This window comes from Gossypium arboreum, chromosome 12, assembly GCF_025698485.1.
Source record: "Gossypium arboreum isolate Shixiya-1 chromosome 12, ASM2569848v2, whole genome shotgun sequence".
Lineage (NCBI taxonomy): Eukaryota > Viridiplantae > Streptophyta > Magnoliopsida > Malvales > Malvaceae > Gossypium > Gossypium arboreum.
The window spans coordinates 488,736-498,160 of record NC_069081.1 but is presented as its reverse complement, the minus strand read 5'-3'; the positions used below and the strand labels follow the sequence as shown (position 1 = coordinate 498,160).

The 9,425-nt window shown below is 31.8% G+C and overlaps 1 protein-coding gene and 1 long non-coding RNA gene across 2 annotated transcripts; one reads left to right on the top strand and one right to left on the bottom strand.

The window, feature by feature from the left end:
* Nucleotides 1-548: 548 nt before the first annotated feature.
* On the bottom strand, nt 549-4,187 carry LOC108458330 (serine/threonine-protein kinase STY13). Its single transcript, XM_017757682.2, has 6 exons — nt 3,342-4,187; nt 1,986-2,107; nt 1,619-1,827; nt 1,356-1,530; nt 1,047-1,181; nt 549-961 (listed from the first exon to the last, which is right to left on the bottom strand). The coding sequence occupies exons 1-6, from the start codon at nt 3,667-3,669 to the stop codon at nt 758-760; spliced, it is 1,173 nt and encodes a 390-aa protein (XP_017613171.1). The 5' UTR covers nt 3,670-4,187; the 3' UTR covers nt 549-757.
* A 3,769-nt stretch (nt 4,188-7,956) lies between these two features.
* LOC128285629 (uncharacterized) lies at nt 7,957-9,085 on the top strand. The gene is made up of 2 exons (XR_008276144.1): nt 7,957-8,368; nt 8,445-9,085. It is a non-coding gene; the product is annotated as an uncharacterized LOC128285629 (long non-coding RNA).
* Nucleotides 9,086-9,425: the final 340 nt, after the last annotated feature.

The following is a 9,425-nucleotide window of genomic DNA, read 5'->3' as shown; positions in this document are numbered from 1 at the left end:
ACCTAAATTTTAAAATCTAAAAAGTAAAAAGACACGGCTAATAATCTCTTGGCCTAGTAATAAAAGCATAAGTTCTATCCAAGCAATCCTATTCCTCTCCCTCAATTAACAAAAAAAAAAAAACACACACCTAACTCCAGCTCATCACTCTGAAAGAAATTCCAACATAAACTGGAATCATTGCAGGAGCGGGAGAGCTACAATGGTGTAAAAGAACAAGAAATAGGTATAAAAGTTCAAAAAAGGTAAGAACTTGGCTTTGGAATTGGATTAATTATCATTTTTACCCCTCCAAGTGCAGCTCAAACAACACATAATTAGACTTTGCTAGTATGAGCTTTGAGAGGGATAATCTTTATTGTTTGATATAGACATAATCTGATCTTGAACGACATTATTGGTGCTGGTTAATGAAATTTTATGGGATATTAAAACACACACATACAAACACACATAATTTGTTCTTGCCACTCGGGTCTGGTGGAACATTTGTATCTGCATATCTGAAGTCTGAACATTATATTTCCCAATATTCCATTTCACCCATCTTTACCGACCAAAAGGGGTATATATATATATAAAATTTTAACCTTTACATACTACTATATGGTTACATTCATGTGTAGTATAGAAATCAATGACCTTATTGAAAAACCAGCTAGAGCCAAACAATGATCTGTTTCATGTTCTCTGGCAACTAAACATGTATATATGTATATATATGTACGACAAAATAAATGAATGAGCTAAAGTTTTATCAAGGGCCGCGCCGTGTGAAACAGAAACAACCAGGGGATTGGTCATCAGGTATCATGCCACCTCCCTTGCTTGTATCTACTGCTTCTAGCAACCTCACCACCTCATCCATGTCTGGACGTCTGTCGGGGTGTGCATCCCAACATTTCCGCATGATGCTTGCCAACGAACCTGGGCAACATCTTGGAATTTCGGGTCGTAAATTCTGCAACCAACAATCTCCTCTGTCAGTTAACATGTATACCGTCATACAGTAAGACCAAAAGTATCGAGGCAATTTTAACTCGTACCTGTCGTACTACTGCTGATGAAACTTCAGCAAAACTAAGATCGGCGTAAGGCATATCGCAGCAGTATATTTCCCATAAGCATATACCGAAACTGTAGACATCGCATCTCCTATTGTAAGGCTTCCCATCAAGGACCTACAAAAATGGTTGCATTATATTCTCGTTCTTTAAAGAAAAGGAAAAGGAGGGAACTTCAAGCATTTAAGTGATCCAATTGTTGTTGCGGTTGATCAGAAAAAAGTTTGCATCGTTACGATAATTACTGGATAAATAAATGATACAATTAATGGATGTCAAGGGAGTGGATACCTCTGGAGCCATGTAACCAAGAGTGCCTGTTTCCCCAGTCATATCTTTTGGATTCTGAGCTTCAACTCGAGCAACACCAAAATCAGCAATTTTCAAATTTCTACGAGCATCTAGCAACATATTTTCTGTCTTCACATCGCGGTGTACAATCTTTTTGGAGTGAAGATAGCTCAAACTGCAGAAGTTGAACAAAAGATATTCATTACTTTTCCGTAGAGTGAACACCGGAAATCCTAGCATGCATAACAAGAAAAGTTGCTCACCCTCTAGAGAGGTCCAAAGCAAGTTGAATCACAACCTTAAAGGCAAGTTTCTTCCTCCTGTTTCTGATCAAAAAATTCTTTAATGTCCCGCCAGGAAGGTACTCTACAACAACACAACATGCTCTCGATGGAAGAGAATTATTACTCTCGCTTGTTGAATCTTTGGACGGGATCTTAAGGTTGGAAGTTCCCATTGAAGCTCCAATAAACTGAAAAACAACAGTCACAACTTGTGACATTAGAAGGAACTCATGAAAACCGGAAGAAAAGAAAAGGCAGTGCCATCCTCCCATGCCAACTGCAACCAATATAAGATGTATAATGAACTGTCTCGCCCACATAAAAGAAACAATATCATCAATATTACCTTTGTAACATTTGGGTGGTCAAGCTTATGCCAAACAGCAACCTCTTGCCGGAAAGATGCCCGAAGAGCTGCAGCTTCAGCAGCTGTAGCAATCCCATCTTCCCCCCAATCCAATACTTTCACTGCAAAATTAAGAAGTTTTTGTAATTAGAGATATCAGCAAGCCAAATGTTTGCTTAAGAACTTTATCATTGCAGCGAAACAGATGTTTTCGGATCAAATAGGGGCAGAATATGGGCAGCAAGTCATATAGAGTCCATGACTTGACATCACTGATTACTTCCCCTATACACATGTTAGAATCAAACATCAGAAAACTTAAGGCCACCTTTGAAAACACATATTTGCATTCAAAACAACTGGAATTCAAATTGACCAAGTTTATTCAGAAATTTAAGGAAAGCCATCTAAAGAACTCGGTCAAGAACAAGGCGACTTGGAGCTCCATGGCAACTCCAATTAAGCCCTTTAAACCAAGTAAACAGAAATGGGCATGAGGCAGTTGTCCTTTTATTGAAAGTTCCATAACCAAAGCAAGTATTCATTGAAATCAAGATCAAAATTTTGTAATTTCAAAGTGAAAATAAAAAGAGCTGCCAAGGCAGTCTCATTTTGTAAATCATGCAGCTTCATTGACAGTTCTAGTAAGCATGCATCATTCGTATGCAGCATCTAGACAAATTGATACTAACTTAAGGTCAAGTAGAATTGAGATAAAAGTACTATAGAGGTCTCTGAACTGATAGTTAGATTGCATTTTGTTCTCTTTACTCAAAAAACAGGCAAATTAATTATTGTAGATCAAAGAGCAATCTAGTCTTTTTTGTTAAAATTTTCATCCGTTTCTACTATTAAAAATTGGTGTAGTTGATAAAATAACCAGCCACTTGTACCTCATACTGATTTACTGACTTACAAGGACCCAATTTGTAATAGTAAAAATAGATTGAAATTTTAGAAGGAACATTTTGTGCTTTAATCTAATATATAGGAACTAATTTAATCATTTATTGAGCAAGGTCAAAATACAATCCACCCGGTTGCTTTTACCTAGAATTGATGCTATAATTCCCTAGACATCCTGTAACTCACCTCAAGTTGCAAGCGCCACTATGCCACAAACTATTCTGTATTAGACATATGATCCTCGGCTAAAAATCCAACCCTAAATATTCTTCTACTCCTAAAGAATTCACATCCCAGGGTCATGTTTGAACAACATAGAAATTGTAATTGAACCCAACACAACAAATCAAAAACAGTAACTAATAACATCTGCATAGCAGTCGATGATGAACAAGAAACCCAAGATGGATTCTGGATTTTAGCAACATATAAACACATAAAACAGGTTACCTGCAACATCCTGGTTATCATAAACACCTCGGTAGACTATGCCATAAGTTCCATGAGCTATAACATGTCTTATATCAAGCTTAGCCAAATCGATTTCCCACTCGTCCTTCTTAGTCACAAGCGAAACATCTTTGTCCCTAGACCAAGCCTTGCTCAAGTGCTTATCCAGTTGCAAATCCCAGCTCTTAAAATCTATCTTATCAGCTCTTGTAAACACGTCCTTGTTGTCGCTGAGGTTCCCAATGGAACACCCCAAAGCCTTTTCCTCTATAGGGTTTGTCTCTGTTTTATCTACAGCTTTAGCCCCTTCACCCTTGTTTGTCGCCATAACGGTAAACAAAGAAAAAAAAAAACCCACAAAGTAAAACTACCTAAATCAACGAAAATTGATCAAAAAAATTCCTTTCGAAGCTGGAAAAAGTAAAGGCTGTATATATATTATAAAGTATAAAGGTAATCAGATGAAAGAGAAGGAGAAGAACAGGAATTTTATTCAAAGTTAGTGACTTTCAACTATATACATACCTCATTAAATTATTCTTCTTTCTACTTTAATCTCTAAATTATTATTTTATAAATAAAAAATTTATTTGAAATTTAACTGCAATTAGAAAAAAGTTAATATTGAAATTCCATCGTTATAGCATATTCCAGCATCAAAGATTAGGAAGAAAAAAATGATTAGAATTTTATTTAAATACGACCACAGCCAGCCTCACACCTGGATCTTCATTTTCCCATTTACAAATCAACAGCGAAACACCCTTTTTTCCACAAAACAGCTTCCACCACCACGACTGACGTCAAAACCATAATAATTATTTGGAAAAAAAGAGAATAAAAGTCGAGCATAGTTGACTTTTTATATTATTTAATTAAATATGATGGAAATTTGGTAAAATACCGTGCCGTGCTTTGCCGTTGTCCTTTTTGTAGGGTCCTTTGAATTGATGTAACGGTTGACTGTTTGATTGGCGCGTTTCGTTACACTACATTAAGTTTGGCTTACGCGCGCCCACCGAATATTTAATATAGGTTTATTTGTGGTTTTAGTCCCCGTTATGTTGCTGAAATTTAGGAGTTAATGCCTTTACCTTAATTTGACCTGATTTCATCTTTATTTTTATAGTGGTATTATTTTTTGTATTTTTCACATCCTTTTTATGGTCAATGTTTGGGTTTTTATAGTGTTTGTTTTAGAATCTAAATTCAGAGTTTCTCGACAACATTGTCTCCAAGGTTCGAACCTCCGTTATCTCTTTAGGAGTGCAATATGTCCTACCATTACACTTAATATTTATTGGTATTTTTATAGTATTATCAGTATATCGAAATCGGTAACACTGTTAATTTATATTAAAAAATTTATTTCAGAATATTTATTTTAATAGAGTTATTGGCAACAAAAAGAAATTCATGTCACCGATTTATTAATTTAAACCTACTAATAATATTAAATTTATGTCACGCCCACAATAAGAGCAAAAAAAAATATGTAATAAATATATTTATTTAAAATGTACATAAAAAGCAATTGATACTTTGATTACAATGGTAAAATTAATTGTTTCCGAGCATAGTATTTCAGTTCAAATCTAATTATGATCAATTTTTATTGATTTATTATATATAAAAATAAAAAAAATATCCTCGTAAAAATATAACTTAATTTGTATAAGAGAGAATATTTTAGTATGCTCTGTTCAGTTTTGAACGGAATTAAATTATATGTTTTCACAATACTAAAAATATAATTTTATCATTTTAATAGCTTATATATTTATAATTTTTAAAGGAATAAGTCAAATTTTTATCATTTTTGGGGCTAAAATGCAATTTTATCATTACTAATTTAAAATTTTATAAATTATAAATAGCCTAAATTGAAAGTTTATCATTTTAAAGGGTCATGGCCCCGGTCTCTTAGTGGCTTCGCCATTAACTATATTAATCCGTATTATTAACTCAAGTAAAACATTTAAAATAAGTATATATATATATATATATTATTTAAAATATTAATAAAATAAAGTAGAGAGAAAGGAATATTATTATGATAATAAATAAAGGATTAGTCATGGGCATGGATTATTATTGTATTTTATAAAATCATCATTTAAATAAAAATTGCATAAATAAAAATTACAATGTATATTAAAAGCGATGAGATATAATTTAGTTGAAAAAATTAAAAAATTATTATTATAAAATGTAAATTAAAATAATTATTTATTTAAAATGTTCATTATAAGCTCTAAGTAAAATTTAACAAATATTTTAGCAATATTATAATTTTAAATATTTCATTGGCTTAAAAAATATAATGTAATGTTAAATTATAGGGTAAACTATAAAATAGTCACTTTTGTTTGTCTTGAATTACATTTGAGTCATTTATGTTTGAAATGTTACGTTTCAGTCACTTACGTTATCGTTTTATTACGAAGTGGTCCTACGTGGCAATCCAAATTAAATTTATTTAATTAAAAATCTATTATCATCCCAACAACTAGACATCCAAATTGGCATTTAAAACCCATTTGGATTGCCATGTAAGATTGCCATTAGGGAGTTAACGGATTTTAACAGTAAAGTGACCAATTCGTAACAAAACAATAACGTAAGTGACTAAAACGTAACATTTCAAACATAAGTGACTAAAATATAATCTGAATCAAACAAAAGCGACTACTTTTATAGTTTACCCTAAATTATATATACATCAAATCATAAAAAAATATAAATGATAATAAACATAAACAATAGTGTATAATATATTTAAATTATTTTTATATCTAATTAACATAATGTTAAATATTAATAGTTAATTTATTCAAATTATTTCCAAAATAAATAAATAAAAAATCGACCTACCTGAAATGATTGAAATATTTCTACCAAATATTTTTAAAAATAATTAATTTTATATCGATACCTTTTAATTAGTCTTGATAATTTTGAGGAAGAACAATTATGAAATCTATAATTTGTATAAATAAAAACTCGACTATTTAACTAATTAAAAAATCGATATATATTATATATTTAGCCTAAATTTTTATTTTTCATTTATTTGACTTATGAATTTTTTACGAGATAAATATTGAGAACTAAAATTCAATATTAAAATAGAACACGCTTTCTCTATCACACCATGAATTTTCTTTGCAAAAATGATGCCTTCTTCACTTCCTTTCTTCAGAGTTGAAACTTAAAATGCGTTAAAACTTTGAATTAGACTTTTTCCAAGTATGACTCTGATTTTCAAAACATGTTTTACAATTTGACAATCTCTTTTATTTTTATTTAATTGTGCTTGCTGTCCCTCTCTATATATTTTTTAAATTTTTTGAAATTTATGTCTCTTTGTGTATAATATATTTATTGATATTTGTATCATGAAGATCCTTATATTAAGATTCAAATTATATTTTACCCTTTTTTATTTTAAAAAAGAAATTATTCCTTACGTGTTAGATAAAAAGTAAACAATTTCATCCATTTCTATTATAAAATGATATGAATTTTTTTCATATATATTATTTGATTTAAGTGATGTAGGATTGAAGGGTGGATCGGTAGTTTTTTTTTTTTTTGAGTTTTTTCCCCTTAATATACCACATCGGGCTTTAAGAGTTCTTTTTCCAAATAAAAAAAATTAATTTTATATCGATATTGTTTTTATGTCATTGTTTAACAATTGATTTTTAATAGAATAATTAGTTTACTCTTTTATCTAACGTAAATAGATTAATTTGTTCGTCTTTTGAGTAGAGGTGGCAAAATGTAATCTTAATATTAATACAAGGGTCTTTATGATACTTTTACCCACTTTGACTTTACTTTTTAAATTAAAGAAGAATTCTATCAAATTAGTCATTCTATTATTAAATAAATCAATTTAGTCATTTTATTATTAAAAGGAATTAAATAAGATTAAATTTATTCCTATCGGCGTGATAGTCAGGGTGTTCACTGTCTTAGGTGTGGCTTGAGTTTGAGTTATGCTAATCACATTATTGTTAGGGTTTTGTCCTCCTCTTATAATTTACCCAAAAAATTTATTATTTAAAAATAACATGAAATTTTTATTTTAAAATATTAATTTTATTAAAAATTTAATTTAATTTTTTAATAATATAAAATTAAACTACTCTATTTATAACAATGAGAATAATTTGATAATGTTCTAACCACCTACCAATTATTTTGACCGACAATGGAATATTAGTTAAATTTCAAACAACATAATTAAGAACTTGTTTTTTTTTTAGTAAAAGGATGTTTGTGGACGTGAAAGAGCAGAGCAAATGTGACTTTGGATTAGGATCAGCCACTTGTATTGCACAACAACAACAAAAACATCGTTTTGATTACTTAATTGATTCATGATTTTACATTAGCCATGCGTATTAGTCGTTCATCATATAATCCACTTCCTTATGATTGAGGGAAAAAGAAAACCAGAAGATCAGCCGTTAAAAAAACAAATTTACTTTAAACAGATGGTTGTGCACCTGGCCTTGTTGGCAGCATGTGTTTGGTGCATGTCTGCACGCCTGTAAGGATGATCATTGTGGAGTCATATATATATATAAGGCCAAATTAGGCAGGCGATGGCTACATCAAATGACACAGGTGTTCACATCTTGATTTGGAATGTTTTTCAGTTTCCCTCTCCATTTTAACTTTCTATTTTCGATTTCTGTGTCAGTGACAGTGACACTGAAACTTACTTTTGTAGCATATAAGATCAGAAGATTTTGTCTGCTGGTCTATCCATGGACTTATTGATGTCTTTCATGTAGTGAACCGGGTTTGTGGAGGATAATAGTTTGGACTTGGTAACTAAGTGTGAGATTGGAGGGTTAGTGTATATTTTTACTTTTTTAATTAAGTCATAAATTTAAGAGATAAAAAAACTATAGGGACCAAGGCCGCTATCTATCTCTTGGTGATACCCCTAAATTCTGGAAATTTTGGAGCTTATGCTCCATGATCCGCTTCAATTGTCAAGTTAATAAAGGGTATAAGTGAACTAGGAAGGCAAGTTACTTTAAAATACTAAAGAGTTTGAAAGTGTTTTTTATTTTTATTTTTCAGATAAATCATATCACTACTAGAAAATGGTCAGTTGCAGCAATGGGCCAAAAAAGCTGCCACCATAGATAGGGGGAACAAGAGGAGAGCACCAAGGGCACCAAGAGCAAGGTTGTCGCAACCAACCATCAGCATGCGTGCTTCCGGCAAAGACCTTGCCATGTGAAGCCCACGTAAAGAAAAAAACGATGCCAAAGCAATTGAGGAGCCAACTGAAAACACCGAGGAGGAGGGAGCAACAACAACCAGCAAAATGAGACCTAGTGCGATGACTTCAACTTGCCATCGGTGTTCAAGCTAATGGAGACGTAGAGAGATGTCGACACCGCAACATCGTGAGAGCGAAAGAGCTTCACTAAAATATCGTCAAAAGCAAAATACCAATAGGATAAGAACCAGCGAACCACGAACGAAAACTCATGGGGCGAGCAAGATCCTAGGCAGCCTTTCCCGGACGGCCTAAGGCTGAACGGAGAGTAAATGAAAAGGCGAGGTCTTGAGATTATTTCGTCTAAAAAAGGAGAAGGAAAAAATGGTGAGGTGAGTGGTAGCGGTCCAGAGACCCAACGACAGCTCAAAGAAAAGCTCAAAAGCCGAAACTTTGGTAGAGAGTCAATATGAAACTTCTAGAGAGAAGGGAGAGACTTGACGATAGTTTGATAGAAAGAGTTGATACATAAAATAAGAGTCATACGTGCTACCTGCTCAATTTGATAGCTGGTTTGATATGTGAAAAAGAATGAGCAAGCATATTAAGCTAATATATATATATATATATATATATATATATTAAGCAAAATATTTTAAAAGATAGGTCAATCTCAAATATCCGAACTTCACTATCCAATTTGTATTCAAGTTTATAATATGATATATATCTATTACTTTTCTGTATTATGTAGGTTTATTGTTTTTATTTTCAATGTTTGTTTTTATAGTTTATGTTTAGAGGTTTTTTACTATCTCTCCCAACAATGATATTTC